The 20868-nt window shown below is 38.4% G+C and overlaps 2 protein-coding genes and 1 non-coding gene across 4 annotated transcripts in view; 2 read left to right on the top strand and 1 right to left on the bottom strand.

The window, feature by feature from the left end:
- Nucleotides 1-6053, top strand: part of LOC127856830 (mucin-5AC-like) — a 10758-nt gene extending 4705 nt beyond the window's left edge. Inside the window, exons 6-11 of the mRNA XM_052392977.1 lie at nucleotides 1-23; nucleotides 1330-1364; nucleotides 1899-2016; nucleotides 3221-3370; nucleotides 3642-3804; nucleotides 4734-6053. The exon at nucleotides 1-23 is cut by the window's left edge and continues 114 nt beyond it. Coding sequence (XP_052248937.1) covers nucleotides 1-23; nucleotides 1330-1364; nucleotides 1899-2016; nucleotides 3221-3370; nucleotides 3642-3804; nucleotides 4734-5399 — 1155 coding nt within the window. The 3' untranslated portion in view covers nucleotides 5400-6053. The remainder of the gene's footprint in view (nucleotides 24-1329; nucleotides 1365-1898; nucleotides 2017-3220; nucleotides 3371-3641; nucleotides 3805-4733) is intronic.
- LOC127856827 (uncharacterized sodium-dependent transporter YhdH-like) overlaps nucleotides 1-20868 on the bottom strand; it is a 78561-nt gene that overhangs the window by 45885 nt on the left and 11808 nt on the right. The window contains exons 10-12 of one of the 2 annotated variants that reach the window (XM_052392975.1): nucleotides 17105-17256; nucleotides 15736-15865; nucleotides 14107-14340 (exon numbers count right to left, since the gene is read on the bottom strand). In XM_052392975.1, the coding sequence (XP_052248935.1) occupies nucleotides 14134-14340; nucleotides 15736-15865; nucleotides 17105-17256 (489 nt within the window). In that variant the 3' untranslated portion in view covers nucleotides 14107-14133. Of the gene's footprint in view, nucleotides 1-13952; nucleotides 14341-15735; nucleotides 15866-17104; nucleotides 17257-20868 lie in introns of those variants that run through there. The other variant, XM_052392974.1, reaches the window with a different exon arrangement.
- Trnan-guu (transfer RNA asparagine (anticodon GUU)) lies at nucleotides 7672-7745 on the top strand. Its single transcript has one exon. It is a non-coding gene; the product is annotated as a tRNA-Asn (tRNA).

Raw genomic sequence — 20868 nt, 5'->3', positions numbered from 1 at the left:
GACCATGCAACATTTGTTACTGGGTAAGAATTGTTCATATGTCAATTTTAATAGTTTACCACACTCTGTGAACACGGGGCTGAACGCATGTGACTAAGTTTCGTCCCGGGTTAGCTTGTACAATCCGCACAGGTTAATCAGGGGAGACAATTTCCACCTAGACTGGAATTTCATTTCAAAGAGACTTCCCTTTAACAAAACATTCTTTAAAGGCGGACGGTGTACAGTCCGCACAGATTAATCAGGGGAGACAATTTCCGCCTGGACTGGAATTTCACTTAAACCGACTTCCCTTTAACAAATCATTCCTTAAAGGCAGACGGTGTACAGTACGCACAGGTTAATCAGGGGAGACAATTTCCGCCTAGACTGGAATTTCACTTAAACCGACTTCCCTTCAACAAAACATTCCTTAAAGGCGGACGGTGTACAGTACGCACAGGTTAATCAGGGGAGACAATTTCCGCCTAGACTGGAATTTCACTTAAAAGAGAATTCCCTTTAACAAACCATTCCTTAAAGGCGGACGGTGTACAGTCCGCACAGGTTAATCAGGGGAGACAATTTCCGCCTAGACTGGAATTTCACTTTAAAGATTCTTCCCTTTAACAAAACATTCTTTAAAGGCGGACGGTGTACAGTCCGCACAGGTTAATCAGGGGAGACAATTTCCGCCTAGAATGGAATTTCACTTAAATGAGACTCCGTTTAAACAAAACATTCTTTAAAGGCGGACGGTCGTCCATGATTAGCCTGTTGGACTGCACAGGCTTATCTAGGAAGACAATTTACACACATGCATTAATCCCGATTTTTCCAGAACGACGATCATTTAAAGTTATTTCGTTTTCTATATTTTCGTTTTTCTGATTATCTTACTAATAATTTTAAGTCTTAGCATGTGTGACATAGATCGGTTTCCATTATCTGCCACTGTAATACGGATGCATTTGTATTACTTTTGTATGTCGATAACTTTTATTCAAATGAGACAAATGTCCAGCTTTTGTTTTAAGACCTGTGCCTAAGTTAGCATCTTTAAATCCACACAATGAGACTGGTTATGCGAAAATGGGTTTTGTGTGTTTTTCAATGTGCGGCAATCGTAGCTCTACCCAGCTTGCACACCAGCTATCTTGTCCTTTATAAAGTCACGAAAGGTTGTGTGGGTTTGTAAGCGGACAGTATAGCTCCTGGGCAGTCTGCGTGGCTGCGTAGGCTCTTCTGGAACTGCACTGACCGCATATGACATAACACCCATTTTTGCATGACGGGGTCATACATATTAATCGATGGGATTATAAACAAGATTAATTTCATATTTTTCAGATATGACCTTGTGCTGGGTGATGCTGATCTTTTAGGTAAATAATCTAAGTGCGCCATTAATATTTTACGTTGTAAGTTTTGTTTACCTTCAATCGTGTAGTTTGTATGCACGATTTCATTATGGGCGATTTGAATAACGCATTTTATTTTACATATATCTGTTTGATGTTATCTTTCAAATAGAGTCTCGTTTGCTTTATGAGATTAAACTGTCTTTTCTGTCAACAACCCGTCTGAAACACCTTATAATCAGTATTATTCTCGAGACATTCATTTTCATTTTTTTTTCGTAATTTGACCAATCCTCGAATTTACACAATATATCGGAAAATGTTCGTGGTTTTCCACAAAATCACAAATCTACTCATTTACAAGTCCACCAAAATGAATTGTTCGAAACGCCACAAAATGTCATGCCGACATAAAGGGCATAAAGGATTCAATAGAACTCAAACGGTGCAATCAACAATGTGCTTTTATGGCTATAACATGTCAATCCAAAAGCTTGATTATTTGCCGTGTAATAAAATGAGTAGATCTACAAGTGAACTTCCCTACTTGTCATGCAGGCTACTCGTATGCAGATACCATGTGCAAACAGTCATCCTTCTCTTCCGGGTACCACACGTCCGTCATAGAGTTCACGTCCACTATCTCTCGAACATGGGCGCATGAACTCGGACATGGGTAAGCTGGTTTACTCCAATACGGACATTTGTATTCGTTTGTTGTAGAATCAATAATTATGCAATCTTCACGCAGAGTTGTCGTTCCCCTCCATCACAAGAAAATCCTACCAGATTTGGTAGGATATTTTTTTAAGAATTATATCATGAAAAGAAGTACCATTCTCTTTACATTTGACAATATTATATCAGTTTAGTTTCATGATACAAATTTAAGTACCTAAATTTAACAAAAATGTAAAAATAACAACGGTAAAGTTATTGTACCACGTGGCTCGGCTATCATCACGTGGTTGGTTATGACGACAGAAATTTGATCGAGGTGTGCTGGTTCCAGTCAAATCTCTGCTATGAGGTTGATAATTATAAAGTGACGTATAAACAATGCTGGACGGAAATGAGGCAATATCTCAATAGTGTACATGTCTTTAGTTCATGAATGACTTTATTCTGTTTGAACTATACTATATTTGTAATATTACAAAACTCGTTTATTTCGTTGGCTGACTTTCTGAACTATTACCCGTATTTAAGTTTGTTTATACGTGTCAGCGTGTTATCTGTTTTGAAAGAAATGCTATCAAGATCGCACACAATCGCTGGTAAAAATGTAAAAGACAATTTTTGAAGATCTCTCATCAGCTTTTATTTATCGGCATTGAATATAGTATATACTAATATTGTCATCAAAGAGTGCTTTGTGCGGTCCGTACATGCACTATAGCGATGACAGTTTCCGCTGTTATGGTATGTTTCGTTTTGAGGAAGTCTCTTCTTAGACAAATCCAGTTAAGGCGAAAAGTGTCTTTATTGATTAGATTGTTCGATACCACAGGCTAATATGTTACGATACTTAACGCATATGCATTGAGCCCAGATTTCCTATACCAAGGCTCAAATGTATTACCTGAATGAATAAATGAGTCGCGTTCTGATATAACTGGGCTTAATGCATGTGTGTAAAGTGTCGTCCCAGATAAGCTTGTGCAGTCCGCACAGGCTAATCAGGGACGACACATCCCGCTTTGATGGTATTTTTAGTTTCAAGGAAGTCTCTCCCTACACAGAAAATCTATTTTAGGAGGAAAGAGTCATATCTGATTAGCCTGTGCGGACTTCACAGGCTAATTTGGGATGGCATTTTATGTATATGCATTAAGCCCAGTTTTCTCAGAACAAGACTCAAATATACTGTTATTCAATAGATTGGGAATGCTACACGACCAGGATGTTGGTTGCGGCGACCAGACCTACATTATGTCTGCAGGTTCCATCAGTCAACTGTCTGACACGGCCGCATATTCGAAGACATTTTCTACTTGCTCATATCTGAGTTTACAGAAGTACACGAATCGGTAAGAGTTTTAGATCTCGAATTTAGGTACCTTTTACTTTTAGATCGCTGCTATGCTGTGTACATGTCAAGATTAAAACGTGACTTCATTTGATATTTGCTTTTACATCCACATTTTGCAGCAGAATCCAATTTGAATCTTAACTTTCGCTCCATTTATTGTCGCTGATATGCAAGGAAACAATTTATCCGCACATGACACGATGTGTTTGTAATGAATATGGTACATGTAAACTCATTTTTGAAATATAAACATGTCGCATTATTTGTAGCATTTCTGGCGTCGATTTGCGACCCAGTTGCTTCATGCCAACACGCACTGATGTCCGTGAAGGACATTCTACGTCGAGGCAACAGGTAACATGCGAACCTCTCACGGAAACATGCGAAAGTCTCACGGAGACAGGCGACTCAAAAGCCAACATGTGTATAATAGTGAGTATAATTCAGGGTGTAGGATCGACGGGGTTCACTGGGGAGGCGGAAAACTACAACGGGCGAGGCATGGTCAGGGGTGATAACCCCAAAAAAGGGTTAGGGTAAGGATAAGGGTTAGGTGTCGGGTTAGGGTAAGGGTTGGGTTTAGGCTAACCCAAACCCTAACCCAACCCCTAACACTAACCCTAACCCTTACCTTAACCCTCTAACCCCCCCTTGCGCAATACCATACCATGCCTCGCCCGTTGTAGTTTTCCGCCTCCCGGTTCACTGGGGTTTAAAAACGTTCTATACAGAAAGAGAACACACCGTTAAGAACTTATTTTTTGCAATTATCTCAAGTTATTTAAATATGCTTGCAAAAATCTAGAGTGCATAAGAGACAGTTTTTCTTGCAGGTTATGCCGATATCTTAAGATTTACGAGTACATTATTTAATAGTCTGAAATCGATGCCAAAGTTTCACGTTGCGTGCAGCACAAACCACACGTCGTGTTAAACCACATAAACCACAAATGTATATGAATGTTACACATATCGAATTTTTGGCAATACTCAATAAAGTAATTCTGGTGTTTTTCACATAGCCATATGCCGCATAAAAAACTGTATTTTATGCACTAGTTGAAATTCTTCAGAATATTTGTTATAAAAAAGGCACCACTTACCGGGGTGTTAACATCCATTAACATCCATTTGTAAACCCCATACAGTCACGTGAGCCAGAATTATACTGATTAACTCGAACCCATAACATATGAGCGTAGATTCATATTCATCATGTTATATATTGCAAGTGTCTTAAAAATGTATTTAGTTTCGTTTGTTAATAGTTGTTATACGTATAACTTAACGAGTTTTGTTTTTAAGAATTTGTATACAATTCGTGTATAATAAATGTTAGTAAAACATATTAATCCTTACAGGGTCGATTTGAAACCAGCACTTTATCCGCTATTGCTTTTGAACCTGCAAATGTCACTCCATTGAAAATGGCTCAGACCTCTTTCACATGCCCATGTGTAACAACAGAGTGTTGCCGAGGCGTGTTTCGCTCAACAAGACCAAAACATTGCTGTGTTTCAAGCTGTGTTCGACTCCTGACAGTTTGGGGAGCTGATTGCATATATCGTCCAGGACAACCTCCACCAACAACAACATCAACAACTATCATACCGACTTCAACATCAACTCCAACAACAGCGTCAGTACAAACAACTATAACTCCAACTGCGACAACAGCAACATCAGTACAAACAACTATAACTCCAACTGAAACAACAGCAACGTCAGAACAAACAACTATAACTCCTACTGCGACAACAGAAACGTCAATACAAACAACTATAACTCCAACCGCAACAACAGCAACGTCAATACCAACAACAATAACTCCAACAGCGACTTCAACCATGACAGTATCTGTGACAACGTCTGTTACCACTTCTACTGTGACACCAACGCCATGTATATGCTCTAATACTGCGTGTTGTCGAGCATATTGGAGAGGCAATTTCAAGAATAAGCCCTGTAAAGACTGTGGTGGATGCCGTCTGATCATTACTGTTTTTGGAGCCGACTGTGTATTTTAATCATTTAAACAATGGTTGCTGTTTACTTACTAAATTGTAGCCTCCGTTCATATGAGTAAATGTGTTTTGTGAACTTATTTTTATATCGCAGATGACGTGCACATGCTATGGTGTTAACAATAAGATAACATTTGAACAATATATAACCAGCGTCATGCGAAAAAAGTTCTTATTACATATGCGGCCAGCGTAGCTCAAGCCCAGCCTGCGCATCCGTGACTTAATGATGGACAGGGTAGCGCCTGACCAGACTGAACGCATGCTGGCCTGGAGCTACTGTGGCCGCATATAGGATAATACCCAGTTTCGCATCTTCAATATTTGTGAACGAATTTAACTTATTTGTAAACTAATTTAAATTATTTGTAAACCAAAATAACGTCTTTAAGTAAATATGTAGTTTTTTGTTGCTGATTACCTAACAAATTAATTTTTCAGTTATAAAAGAATACCATCATAAACATTTTTGAAATTGTTAAAATAAAGTAAGGAATATAAATAAATAAGTGTCCAAATACTATTTGCGAAGCCCTAAACACAACTTCTGATGTAACCTTTGTTGACATTATTTGCACAAATAAATACCCAACGTGTATTGTTTTTCTTTTGATGTTAATTTCTTACTAATTTTGCATCAATCACATCTCGAACTTCATGTTCATTTGTATTACTTTTGAGGATAAACATAATTAAACTGCGTCAAGCGAAAATGGGTCTTATGCGCTTTGTGATATATGCACATTCGCACAGTTTAGTCAGGAGCTGCGTTGTTTGCTAATCAGACCGCGAAACCTAGCGTGAAGTAACAGCGGAAAGGGTAACGCCTGACCTGACTGCGAAGGCTGGGCCCGTATTCACGAAACAATTCTTAGACTTAAGTTTAAGTATAAAGAAAATTCTTTAAATAAGAATATTTAAGAATTTCTTAAAAGTTGAGTCAAACTCTCCAGTAAACATCTCTATCTATATTATTCTTCATATAGAACATTTTGTTAATGAAATAATCACCAGTGGATCCCTGTATATATTCAAACACTTAACACAGTTTTCTTGGTTCTAATTATATTCTTTATTCTTAAGTCTAAGAATCGGTTGGTGAATACTGGCCCTGGTCTACAGCCACACTGACCGCATGTGCCATAAGACCCATTTTCGCAAGACGCTCCTCATTCTTAATATTTAAATGGAAGCAGTTAATTTTTCCATGAGCACAACAAAATGAAGAAAATATTACCCATGAAATTAAAAAGAGTTTCGGTCTGTGAAAATAGACTTTAATTCGTGTGCGTAAAGTGTCGTCCCAAATTAGCCTGTGCAGTCCATACAGGCTAATCAGGGACGATACTTTCCGCCTGTAAGAAGGACACTTTCTTTAAACGAAAAATATCATGAAGCGGAAAGAGTCGCTACTGATTAGCCTGTGTGAACTGCACAGGCTTATGTGGGACGACACTTTACGCACATGCATTAAACCCCGTTTGCCAGAGCACGGCCCAAATATTAAACTGCATTAACAAGTACTACGATTGAACGCCTTAAAATAACAGGCTCCTCGTGAAAAAATGGATACTGCAGAAAATGAAAGCAATGATAAAGGATTTAAATCATAAACCAAAAGTCTAACTATTGTGTTTTTCTATTTACATGTGATTTTAATTTACATAAATACAAAAAATACGAAACTTAAAGAGCATTCTAAGCGAACTCGATTTAAGAAATAAAAAAAATACTTATACATAAGCAACCCAAGAAAGAAGTCGACAGAAATATATTTACTGTGTGTTTCAGCCGTTTGAATTTGATTCAGTTTACACAAACTGAGTCACAAATGAATTGTTATTTGTTTCGCAATATTGAACAGCCTACATTACAGAGGACGCTTAGCATGTTCACTGTATCATTTTCACGACACGATCAACACACTGAAAGACGACAACAGTTTCCTTACAGCGTTCACTCGAATATTGAAGACTTGTTACAGTTTCCTTACAGCGTTCAGTCGAATATTGAAGACTTGTAACAGTTTCCTTACAGCGTTCTGTCGTATATTGAAGACTTGTAACAGTTTCCTTACAGCGTTCAGTCGAATATTGAAGACTTGTAACAGTTTCCTTACAGCGTTCAGTCGAATATTGAAGACTTGTAACAGTTTCCTTACAGCGTTCAGTCGAATATTGAAGACTTGTAACAGTTTCCTTACAGCGTTCTGTCGTATATTGAAGACTTTTCGCAGCTGAACAAAACATGTAATATTTTGTCATATAATATATATGTCTCTGTGGCGCAATCGGTTAGCGCTTTCGGCTGTTAACTAAAAGGTTGGTGGTTCAAGCCCACCCAGGGACGTGTTAGCTTTTTTCATTTGTTTTGCAAATCAGCCTGATATCCATTCTTCAAACGTTATGTAATAACATACATAAAAAACTGTTTTTTGCAATCATTGTGCAACTTACCTAGTATGCACGTGTTAGAAGTATTTGTTGTTTACCAAAACTTACCATTGTCTAATTAAGAAAGAATTCGTGTACGTTATAGTTTGTTGTCGAATATCGCACGACCGGAAGTTTAGATGCGTAGGGATTAATAACATCACGAGTGTGAAGCACGATTGATTTGAAACAACGCCTATAAACTTTAGGCCGTGGGTTATTCGACAACAAACTATAATGTACACAAATTATTTCGATTCTTAAACACGGTTTTTACTTAAGATGTATGCAATGTATCTTATTTTTCTTTTGTACTATTTTATGTGAAGTTCCGCCCATAAAAATAACTTTCGGCTGTAAGTCGATCAGATCTCCAACTTTCATTCATAAAAAAAATCGGATTATTACGCTGGTGGAAAATGTATCGGCATGTTTTGGTTTAGTTACAGCGCGTGCTTTCAGTGTCTAAGCTCTGTCCATAATTATTGCCGAATAACCCATAGACGATTTCCTTCTTTGTTTATATGAAATTTGACACGTGCCGTGTTAGAATTCATAATCATTCATAAGTTGTAGACCTCTGTTTTCAGATAGAGCTTGTGTTGGCAAATGATATATGTGATCCTCGCTCTAAGAAAACGGGTCTTAAACAATATGCGTGAAGTGTCGTCACTGATTATCGGATTATGTGCGTTCCGCATAGGCTTCTCTGTGTCGATCTCTCCACTTTTATAAAATGTTTCGATGAAAAGAAGACTTTTGTTAACAAAAATCCACTGTAGACGGAGAATGTTGTCCTTGGTTATAATGTGCGGACTAAACGTGCTAATCTAGGACGACACTGAACACACAAATGCATTAAGCCCGATTTTACCAGAGCGCGTCGTATATATGAAACCTTCGTGACATTTAAAGGAATAGTAAGTAGGCATACACCAAGACTAAGTGCGTTGTTCAATAAAGGTTTAGTGGTAATCCTAACCCTTTTATCGCTCTTGTGTTCTAGGCGACGCAGCCGGCTTAGAGTGTTCGATATTTTGTGTATTCAAATGTTTTACATTCTTAATAGTAAACACAATTAATCTTAGCTTATAAAGGCAAACAAAGTAAGTGTTTAATAATATTTTCACCCCATCTTCAGCACTTGTGACACAGTTCCGCGTATAATCTTGATAGCATACGCCCTACCGATCTATTCCATGAATTCACTATGGGCAGCTACTCTGGATGTGATTTTAAGATTGCATAACGCACATGGGTTACCGTTCTTTATGATTATCACGGACAAGTCTTTGAGTGCAGATTTCCGAATATCTGGCTTCAAACGTTACGTCGTCGTGATCTAGTGGAACAAATGTCAAAACAAACAATTTAATATACATAAAAGAATATGTTCTGTGTTTTAAACAATCGTCAATAAATAGTATCTATCTTTTTATAAATTGTTGAGAAGTTTCTTTGAATAAACTATTTATGTGGATAAAATATGGCATTTTCAAAAATCGCCTTACAACTTGAGTCAAATTGCGACTTATAGGAACATGCAATAGGATGATTTATATACATTGAACTGTTATCTTACTTCGTGACGGTCCTTTAACCCATTTATGTCTAGCGTCTAGAAAAAAGGCCTTGGCAAACAGCATAGACACAGATGAGACGCCGCATGATGCGGCGTCTCATCAGGGTCTTCGCTGTTTGCATAAAGAAATTTCTGTGAGAAATATTCTAAATATAGAAATAAATATACTAGACATCCCTAATTTTGGAAATAAATTGATCCAATTTAGAAGAATGAAAGAGTCCACAAGGCATGAGTGGGTTAAAATTGTATACATTTAAAGGGGCTAGTGTTGAAAGCTGAGGGTTCCATTTCGGTCTTGAGAAGGTTCTTAGTGGGGAACAATATGAGCCTTGTTCTGAGAAAACTGGGCTTAATGCATGTACGTAAAGTGTCATCCCAGATTAGCCTATGCAGTCCGCTCAGGCTAATCAGGGACGACACTTTCCGCTTTTATGGTATTTTCAGTTTCAAGGAAGTCTCTCCTTACCGAAAATCAAGTTAAGGCGGAAAGTGTCGTCCCTAATTAGCCTGTGCGGACTACACAGGCTAATCTGGGATGTCACTTTACGCACATGCATTAAGCCCAGTTTTCTCAGAACAAGGCTCATATATTCGCAAAGCATCATTCGGAATCATTTTCTTGTCAGAATGTATCGCTTTATTAGAATAACCAAAAAGCCCATTCACAGTACTTTGTCTGGGGCCACTAACTGCATCGCATGAAGTTTTCTCGGGAAAATTTTCAAAAAAGACATGCCCAAAAAGGTCATATGATCTTATTTTAATGTCCGCTAGTTATTTCGGTTAAAACAAATACCACAAAAGCCAATAAAATTCCGCGTGCAACTAATATATTTACGTAAGATAAGCAAAGCAAATATTTATTGCACACTACAATATTAGACAGTTTCAAGTAACTCTAATTTAACATATTATATTTTGTTAATTTTTTGTCTATCCTTAGATACACTGTATTAAATGTATACAATTTTGTCAAAATTGTTGTGAGCTTGTTTGTTTGTTTGTTGTTGATGTTGTTGTTGTTTTTGTGTTGTTGTTTTATGTTGTTGTTGTTATGCGGGGATGGGAATGGGGTTGGAGGGATTGCTGACAAATAACTGCTATGTAAATGACGCTAAACATTTCTCATTCATTTTCTTTGTTTATGACAAACTGCACGAATACAGCAGTTTTCTTCCAGCTTTCAGCCGAACACTAACGACTGGTCACAGATGTCAATAAGCTTCAGTAACAAAACATTTGCAAATATTTTCGCTGCTAGAGAAGTTGTCTCTGTGGCGCAATCGGTAAGCGCGTTCGGCTGTTAACCGTAAGGTCAGTGGTTCAAGCACACCCAGGAACGATGCTTGTTTTATTAGCTGCCAAACAGTTAAACGCGCCGAATTTTCATATATTTGTATGGATAAGTTATTTTATTGCTACGTGCTTACATTTTTCCAAACGCCTGGTAAGTCTGATAATTACTTGAAACGTGATAATTCTTTTAATTTGGTAAGATGCATTATTCAGTTGGTGCCAACAAAAGAAATACAAAAGCTCCAGTTATTTTTGTTCTTAAGAAAAAAATAACTTCGCATAAAACTCTGCGTTCCTAGATTCGATTACACATAACTCCAATTCTCTTTGGTTCCCATTATTGAACGACATCTTTCAAACCATTTTCCTTGACTATTTATTTTCAGATTTTGGTATACATTGTAATATGAATATGATACATTCGGAGAAGTTGAACAACGAAGATATGTAACGTAACGTCTAGAAAATGAATCTTGCCTGTATGCTTTACTGGCAGTAATGTCAATGGTTTAACAGATTCTAATGAAAGGCACGAAGATATATACGAAACGTCTAGAAAATGCATTTTGCCTGAATGCTTTACTGGCAGTAACGCCAATGGTTCAACAGATTCTAATAAAAGGCACAAAGATATGTTACGTAACGTCTAGAACATGCATCTTGCCTAAATGCTTTACTTGCAGTAACGCCAATGGTTCAACAGATTCTAAAGAAAGACACTGATATTTTACTGGCAATAACGCTTATGGTTCAACAGATTCTAAAGAAAGACGCTGATATTTTACTAGCAGTAACGCCAGTGGTTCAACAGATTCTAAAGAAAGACGCTGATATTTTACTGGCAGTAACGCCAATGGTTCAACAGATTCTAATGAACGACACAGATATTTTACTGGCAGTAACTCCAGTGGTTCAACAGATTATAATGAACGACACAGATATTTTACTGGCAGTAATGCCAGTGGTTCAACAGATTCTAAAGAAAGACGCTGATATTTTACTGGCAGTAACGCCTATGGTTCAACAGATTCTCATGAATGACGCTGATATTTTACTGGCAGTAACGCCAGTGATTCAACAGATTCTAAAGAAAGGCACTGATATTTTACTGGCAGTAACGCCAATGGTTCAAAAGATTCTAATGAAAGACGCTAATATTTTACTGGCAGTGACGCCAGTGGTTCAACAGATTCTAATGAAAGACACTGATATTATGCTGACACATAAATTACAGGATATCATGAAAAATTGCCACAAAGAAATATTAACGATAGCACAATTGCTTTTAAGACAGAAGAACACTGGAGCTCTTTAGAAATATGCAATTATTTCGACCACGGTGTGATACACAATTATTAAGGCGTACATAACGATTAATGCACAGTCACATGCCATGCAAAAAAACTTAATATTGCACGAATATTCAGATAATATGTAGGTTATGTTCACGATTTTAAGTTTTTCCGGATGTAAGTTCTTTCTTTAATCCCAAATGGCTCAAATTCTGCCTAAGGTCAGTTTTTCTGAAGTTTATTTCGTTTCGTTGATATCAATTATTTGAAACCTGACACATTTATATTTAATCAATGTTCTTTTATTTCACATAAATGATCAGTTTATAAAAAGGCGCTGCTAAATCAAAATACAACTGTTACGCATAAAACGTCTAGAACAATTTAACATTCTGCAATCACATTTGCTTAATTGTCTTGGTCACAAATAAAATAGGAGCCGTCCGATGTTAACGAACGTTCGCTGAACACTGCATTATACGCGTTGTTATGAATTCACAAACTCTTTTCAGTGTTATTTATACATAATTATTTTCTCAAATCATATTATAACATAATCATAACCATCTAATTTTACACAATAAAAACAAATGTTAAAGAAAACATACAAATATGGACAATAAATAGAACAAATGTTAAAGAAAACAAACAAATATGAAAAATAAATAAAACAAATGTTAAAGAAAACATACAAATATGGACAATAAATATATTTGAGCCGCGCTCTTGGAAAACGAAGTAAAATGCATATGGCGTCCTAAATTAGCCTGTGCAGGCTCGATGTGGGAAAACGTTGTTAAATGCATATGAGTACACTGCCGTCCTAAATTAGCCTGTGCAGCCTCGATGTGGGAAAACGTGGTTAAATGCATATGCGAACAGTGCCGTCCTAGATTAGCCTGTGCAGCCTCGATGTGGGAAAACGTGGTTAAATGCATATGCGAACAGTGCCGTCCTAGATTAGCCTGTGCTGCCTCATGCGTAATATCCGTTCAAGATTATCCGGTGCTGCCTCATGCGTACAGTGCCGTCCTAGATTAGCCTGTGCAGCCTCATGCGTACAGTGCCGTCCTAGATTAGCCTGTGCAGCCTCGTGCGAACAGTGCCGTCCTAGATTAGCCTGTGCTGCCTCATGCGTACAGTGCCGTCCTAGATTAGCCTGTGCAGCTTCATGCGTACAGTTCCGTCTTAGAATAGCCTGTGCAGCCTCATGCGTACTATCCGTCCTAGATTAGCCTGTGCTGCCTCATGCGTACAGTGCCGTCCTAGATTAGCCTGTGCTGCCTCATGCGTACAATGCCGTCCTAGATTAGCCTGTGCTGCCTCATGCGTACAGTGCCGTCCTAGATTAGCCTGTGCTGCCTCATGCGTACTATCCGTCCTAGATTAGCCTGTGCTGCCTCATGCGTACAGTGCCGTCCTAGATTAGCCTGTGCAGCCTCATGCGTACAGTGCTGTCTTAGATTAGCCTGTGCTGCCTCATGCGTACAGTGCCGTCCTAGATTAGCCTGTGCAGCCGCATGCGTACAGTTCCGTCCTAGATTAGAATGTGCTGCCTCATGCGTACAGTGCCGTCCTAGATTAGCCTGTGCTGCCTCATGCGTACAGTACCATCCTAGATTAGCCTGTGCAGCCCCATGCGTACAGTGCCGTCCTAGATTAGCCTGTGCAGCCTCATGCGTACACTTCCGTCCTAGATTAGCCTGTGCTGCCTCATGCGTACAGTGCCGTCCTAGATTAGCCTATGCTGCCTCATGCGTACAGTGCCGTCCTAGATTAGCCTGTGCTGCCTCATGCGTACAGTGCCGTCCTAGATTAGTCCCGCACAGGCTAATCAGGGATGACACTTTTTGCTTTAACTGGATTTTCGCTAAGAAGAGACTTCCTTTAAAGAGAGTAAAAACGAGAGAAAAACCAGTTGCATAAACATAGCATAACAAAGTTGTATGCATATGTTTGACTAGAAAAGTTAATATACCGTAAATGAGTACACGTGTCATTGTAAGTAAGTTAATTTTAAGACGATAAATCACGGAAATAAGTGTTGATAACTTTTAACAATCCAAACACAAAGCTACAAACAAACACAAACAAACACAAACACACACACACATTGTAGGGCATATTTTCAATCAAAGTTTCTGCTCTATCAAATTGCCCTTTAAGTCACGTGAAATTGTCAATGAGTTTTCTACGTCCCCGGATGTGACGTAGCCGCTAGAAGGAAGCAGTAGTGGATCTGTCTCACGACCAAGCATGAAGTCTTGTCCGCGCATGCGGTCTCGTATCTTTAGGTACGCCACGTTGATCAGAATGAGAATCAGCATCAGAACGAACCACTTAAAGTACAAATATACGAGACGTTTTAGAGCGTTTAGAGGGACCAGAACACGTATAAACGATAGTGCTACAATAACCATGTTTTCGTATTATATATATCCACAAATTAATTTGAGAGTTATCGGAATAATCTAACGGTTGGAGTGTATACAATATATAATATATATATATAGTATTCTACAGTACATGAATGCAGTATAAGAATAATATTTTGATAAGATTCCGAGAACTGGTAATTTGGAAAGAAGGATATTGTATAGGCATATTGTTAAGGTGGCATAGAGGTGACATTCACTTCTCTTTTTTTAAATTGCTCTTCTCTTTTTTCTTTCTCGTGGCCACGAGTTAGCTATGTCGTGGCCACGAGATAGAAAAAAGAGGAGTGCAAAACTAAATAAAAGCGGCGTACAATTAAAAAAGAGCGGTGCTTCTCTTTTTTTTAAATTGCTCTCCTCTTTTTTCTATCTCGTGGCCGCGAGTTAGCTATGTCGTGGCCATGAGATAGAAAAAAGAGGAGTGCAAAACTAAATAAAAGCGGCGTACAATTAAAAAAGAGCGGTGCAGTAAATAAAGGCAGAGTGCATTTTCGCTATCTCGAGATCCCAAGTTATTCAGTCAATCAAATTTTGCGTTATATGTGTAAATATTCTGTACGCATATATATAGCTGGTCAAGGCAGGCAAGGCTCTTATATAACAGAACATAGTACTATTAGTACTACTATTACTGCTACAACACCTGCTGCTGTTTTTGTTGTTGCTGCTGTTACTACTACTACTACTACTACTACTACTACTACTACTACTACTACTACTACTACTACTACTACTACTACTAGTACTACTACTACTACTACTACTACTACTACTACTACTACTACTACTACTACTACTACAACTACTGCTACTACTACTACTACTATTACTTCTTCTACTACTACTACTACTACTACTACTACTACTACTACTACTACTACTACTACTACTACAACTACTACTATTACTTCTTCTACTACTACTACTACTACTACTACTACTACTACTACTACTACTACTACTACTACTACTACTACTACTACTACGACAACTACTACTACTACTTCTACTACTACTCTTAACAAACCACGCCTTGACATAACACTAATTTTTAGTTATATCATTGAATCGCGATCTGAGAAAACGGGATTAAATGTGTTTTCGTAAAGTATCGCTCTCCGTCTCAACTGGATTTTCGACAATAAGAGTCTTCCTTTAAACAAATAAAAGCGGAAAGTGTCGTCCCTGATTAGTCTGAGCGGACTGCACAGGCTTATCTGGGACGGCTTTTGGCGCACCTTCATTTAACATCCTTCTCACAAAGCGAGGTTCAATTACACAATCAAGCACCCCACTGACCTGGGTAAGAGTCATGACAAGCGTCTCCCGACCGAACTCGTACCACTTCTCTCCGTCCCCAGACTCGTTCGTAATCAGATCGATTCCCCACCAGATAATGATTACAAGTGCTTGAATAGGGACCAGTATTCTACAAATACGAATATTTTACGCATACATATGTATTTGTAATAATTGTATTTAGAATACGAACAGTTTGTATAACATTGATCTACATACTCAACTTTGTGTTTAAGACTTCATGTATAGAATATCAACAAAGCTCTTTTCAAATTTGATAGCGTTTTCCGTAATGTTTGGAAAAGGAATTAAAACAATTGCATTCTGATTAGGGGCTTCCTTTTTCCGCTGAAGTTTAACCTACCTTCACCTTATCTTTTTATGAAGTTCAATGATTTCTTGTGCAGTGTGCGCATACGCTGTTTCAGCGATTACTAGTATTCACAGACAACTTACCGCCTTAACTGGATTTTCGTTTGTAAGCGCTTATATTTGAACAAAGAATTCCATAAAAGGGGAAAGTGCCGTCCGTAATAAGCCTGTGCGGACTTCACATGCTACTCTTATACGACATCTAACACATATGCATTTACCCCAATTGAAGTGTGTTTGCGGGGAAGCTACTCAATCAACATACGTTCAGTAAGATTTCCGGGCGAATATATATATGAGATAATAACATTTAGAATGCGACCGGTTTGAATCGCCGTCAACTACATGTGAGACTGTGTGTTTAAAACTTCGTGTTTTACATTTCAGCACTGGTGTTTTCACAAACGAAAATTTGGGGCTTGGAAAAAATTCTTGAAATAACGACATTCATTATGTCGGGTGATGAATCAAGTAAATAATTAAAATATTAATATTACCATCTTTCAAATTTGAAAAGAATTTTCAACATAGTAGGGCGTGAGCCAAGAACACTCTAGTGAGTTTTTTGACATTATCGTTTTTATAAATATGTAGTTTATATGTAAATTATAAGTATATTAAAATTGACGATATTATTGATTTATATTGATATTATTTAGAGAAAATATGAGTATATTTCACATACAAATTAAGTAACAAACGAGACTCGTCATGCGAAAATGGGTCTTATACCATTTATGTCCAGCGTAGGTCCAGACCAGTCTTTTTAGACGCTACCTTTATCATTGGTATGATGTCACGTACTGTTTTGTGGTCACATTAACCGACAAAGAAGCTTTTGGCAAGGCTACGCAAATGCACATGCTTATCCGATGCTATGCTGGCCGCTTATGTCATAAGGTCATTTTTCGAATGACGCGGCTCAAAGGATAATCTCCTTAAGTGCTTAGCGGATATGCCCCCCCCCCCCCCCCCACTTCCTTCCCGGAGCACTCACGTGATTATGAACTGCCAGACCGGGGTGAGTTTCCAGTCGTTCTCGCTGTACGCGTTGACGACGAAGCGCCGGAACCTGCCCACCCCGAACCTCACAGCCATGTACCAAAGCATGCCGCCGTTAATGACGAGGGCGAAACTCCATACAAAGTCCTGTAACAGTGAAGGAAGGAAGATATTGAGTCCCGTTCGTGGAAAATAGGACTGAATGCATGTGCCTTAAAAGTCGTATAAAATTAGCCCTTGACAAAACAGGGCTATAAGGGACGATACTTTCCGCTGTTATGGAGTTTTTTGTTGAAGGAAATCTCCTTTATGCGGGAATTAATTGTATGTGGAATGTGTCACCCTTCCTTTGCGGACTGCGCAGGCTTGCTTATCATGGACGACTCTTCACGCACAATGCATTGAGCCACGTTTTCCCGGAGCGCGATTCATGTCATGAAAGATTTCTAAAATATGTTAAGTAACAAACTTATAATTATGACCCTTTTATTACAATACACGTTAAAAAATTGCAACTGTTACCGAGTCTTTTTCTGTTTTCCTATGTTCATATACTGGATTAGATTTGCTTGTGTCAAGCTAAAAAGTGTTGTATATTTCGTTGTTATTGCGATTGTACGTTAAGCAACAATTATATCTGGATGGCAAACCTTAACACATTTCGTTATTTTAAAGCCTTAAGATTGGAAAAACAACATGATTTGTACAACAAAATATTCCCCAAAAAACAGTTTAACTTTACAAATGGTCAGGATTTGTTTTATGTATGTTTTTGTGACTTAATTAATTAAATTGACATATATTGTCATGAATTTGAAAATTCTTGTTAGATCTTTATTACAGATTTATACAAGATCGAGGCAATATATAATTCATTCATTTTTCAATATGATGTTTGAAAAAGGCCCGGTCACACCGAGGTAACGGATGAGAAACGGACATAAAATCTTGTTATCCGTTCGTGTCCGTTCTTATCCGTTTAATGTCCGTTTCATAACCGGCGAAATCCGCTCCTTGTTCGGCGATGTCCGGTTACATCCGTTCGATGGAAGTTTTGAGCATGTTCAAAATTTTCCAGCGGATAAACGGACTGAGATCTCCGTTTGATGTGCGGTCTTCATACGTTAGTTTACGGTTTGTTCGAAACTCGTGCGTTACACCTCCTGTACGTATCATGTTTATGTCCCTTAATGTCCTGTTATCCTGGTCCTAACGCATTTTCAACAGATAATAACGGACAGCTTACGTATACAAAAGTACGAGAAGTGTGACGGAACAAAACCCTGTTGGACGAAGTATCATTTCATTTTGGTACGCCCTGTGAGAAGGACATGTGCAATGGAGTGTCGTACTCGCATTCAATAAGAGTGTCAAGCCACCCTCGTGCAGACCCGGATTGGCCTTTTAGATGCTTATCTGGCCATGCATCGTCTTGCTCAAAAGAGAGCAAGGAGACGGAGGCAGCGCAGATTGTGGATCAGGGCTTGGCTGGGTTCCGAGCGGAGGCGTCAGTTCGGTCTGTATGACGAACTTATGGTCGAACTACGACGAGAGGATCATAGCGCGTTCATCAACATCATGAGAATGCCACCCGAGATGTTCGATGAGCTTCTCGCCCAAGTATACCGAAATGGCGCAACAACTACAGGCTTCCAATTTAACCAGGGATGAAGCTTACAATTGCGCTGCGGCATCTTGTGTCTGGTTCAAAGTACCGTGATATGCGATTCGGCTGCAGGGTACCCCAAAATACTATTTCTCTTCTCGTGCAAGAAGTACCGCTTGATTTACTATAGTGCTAATTTTTTTTTTTAAATGCTTCTGTTAGTAATTGTAATATATTTATATATTTTAATGCCTACTTCTATCATCATTTTATATGAATTGCGTTGTGTGTACTTATCGGTATAGGATAAAAGACAAAAAGATGAGTGCGAGCACTACAACACTATCCTCCTGAATTGTATATTACCATTAGTACTGTCTTGTGCGCATATCTTGAAATGCACACAGTTATATGCACTGTTTATCAAGTAGCATATTTTACCTAATCATCAACTCGCTAAAAGTCTTGGATTATCTTCTGTGTCATAAACATATAATACACGCTAGCTTATTATACTGTTATCTTTTACACTTCAGGTTTATAGAGCAGTGATAGATGAGTATAGTGACGAGCTGATGCCGTTGCCAACAATAGCTGCCGATTGGACGTGAATAGCTGACGGCTTCAGGGACAGCCGGAATTTCCCCCATACGCTTGGTGCTATTGATGGCAAACATATTGCCTGCAAATGTCCACCAAGATCCTGGTCTACGTATTTTAACTACAATAACTACTTCTCCGTTGTCCTGCTAGCTCTGGTGAAATCTGACTACAGGTTCGCCTGGGCTGACATGGGAGGCCGTGGTGCTGCATCCGATGCACAGTTGTGGAACGAGTCAGACCTGAAGGCTGCAGCTGATAACGGAGACATTGGCCTGCCAGAACCTGAAGCTTTGCCACCTGATACTGAGGATGTACCCTGCTTTTTCATCGGAAAGAAAATATAAAAGTGTTCGACCGGCCAATAGTTTTTTTATTTTTTTAATTTATTTTGGCGTAAGTGTACATAAACATTCATGATAAAAAAACAAACAAGCATATACATTAAAAACAAAGCTTATACAATTATGTTACTTTAAAATATAAATAAACCATGACATAAGATGACCGTTTTTTGTACGTTGATGTTCGGTATTTTTCCGTTTCTCTCACGTTGGGAGAACGTTTTGTCCGGTACTAATGCGCTACACTGCCGTTTTATACGGTAGAAGTCCGTTACTCGCACGGTAATATCCGTAAGCCGACCGTTGATTATCTGGTACATATCCGTTAAACGTACGTTTTTTTCCGTTACATCACCGGTACTTGTGCGGTCATTGTGTGTTTCTTACGCTTCACACACCGATTGCGAGCGTCTTTAGCGGCAGAGCAGGAAATTTTTTGTCACCGGATAACCAAAATCTGCACATTTCGTCCGTTTTCTCTCCGTTACATATTCGTTAGTCGGTCTGACCGGGCCTTTACCGAGTTCCAGTAAATGGTCAATATGTGCATTATTCTTGTTTTTAAATATTGCATGTCGAATTTATTCCATTAAGAGTAACAAGAGTATCCCTTTGATTGTCCGGGCATTTTCTAAGTATTTCAAAATCAAAAGGCTTCTTCCTTTTCTCCGAAGACGCCATTATACCCATGATGATCGTATGTCAATTTGTTCACCAGAGAGCAATCAGAAAAGAATTTCGTATTGCAAGTTTGTTTCACCTTGACCTGAATAACAGTTTAAATGACATTCCTTTACTTACCAGTAACCAGCTCACCAATTTGGAAGATCGTTGATAAAAACAGTCCCTTTATATACTCGTATATTGTTCAGAAATAAAGTTCATGTTAGACGCTCACGTGACCTTAACATTTGACCTTGTAACAATAAAATCTATAGGCGTCAGTTTCTTTTCCCAAACCTAAAACACACCTGAAATAACTTTACTAATAAAGATTTAATATTTTCTTTCATAACCCCATTAACCAATTTATGCCTAGCGTCTAGAAAAAAAGGCCTTGGCAAAAAAAGTAGACCCAGTTGAGACGCCGCATGATGCGGCGTCTCATCTGGGTCTGCGCTTTTTGCTTAAAGGAACTTCTGTAAAAAATATTCTTAATATAGAAATAAATATACTAGACCTAATTTTGGAAATAAATTGATCCAATTC

The sequence above is a fragment of the Dreissena polymorpha genome, chromosome 14, assembly GCF_020536995.1.
Source record: "Dreissena polymorpha isolate Duluth1 chromosome 14, UMN_Dpol_1.0, whole genome shotgun sequence".
Lineage (NCBI taxonomy): Eukaryota > Metazoa > Mollusca > Bivalvia > Myida > Dreissenidae > Dreissena > Dreissena polymorpha.
This window is presented reverse-complemented; position numbering and strand designations above follow the sequence as displayed.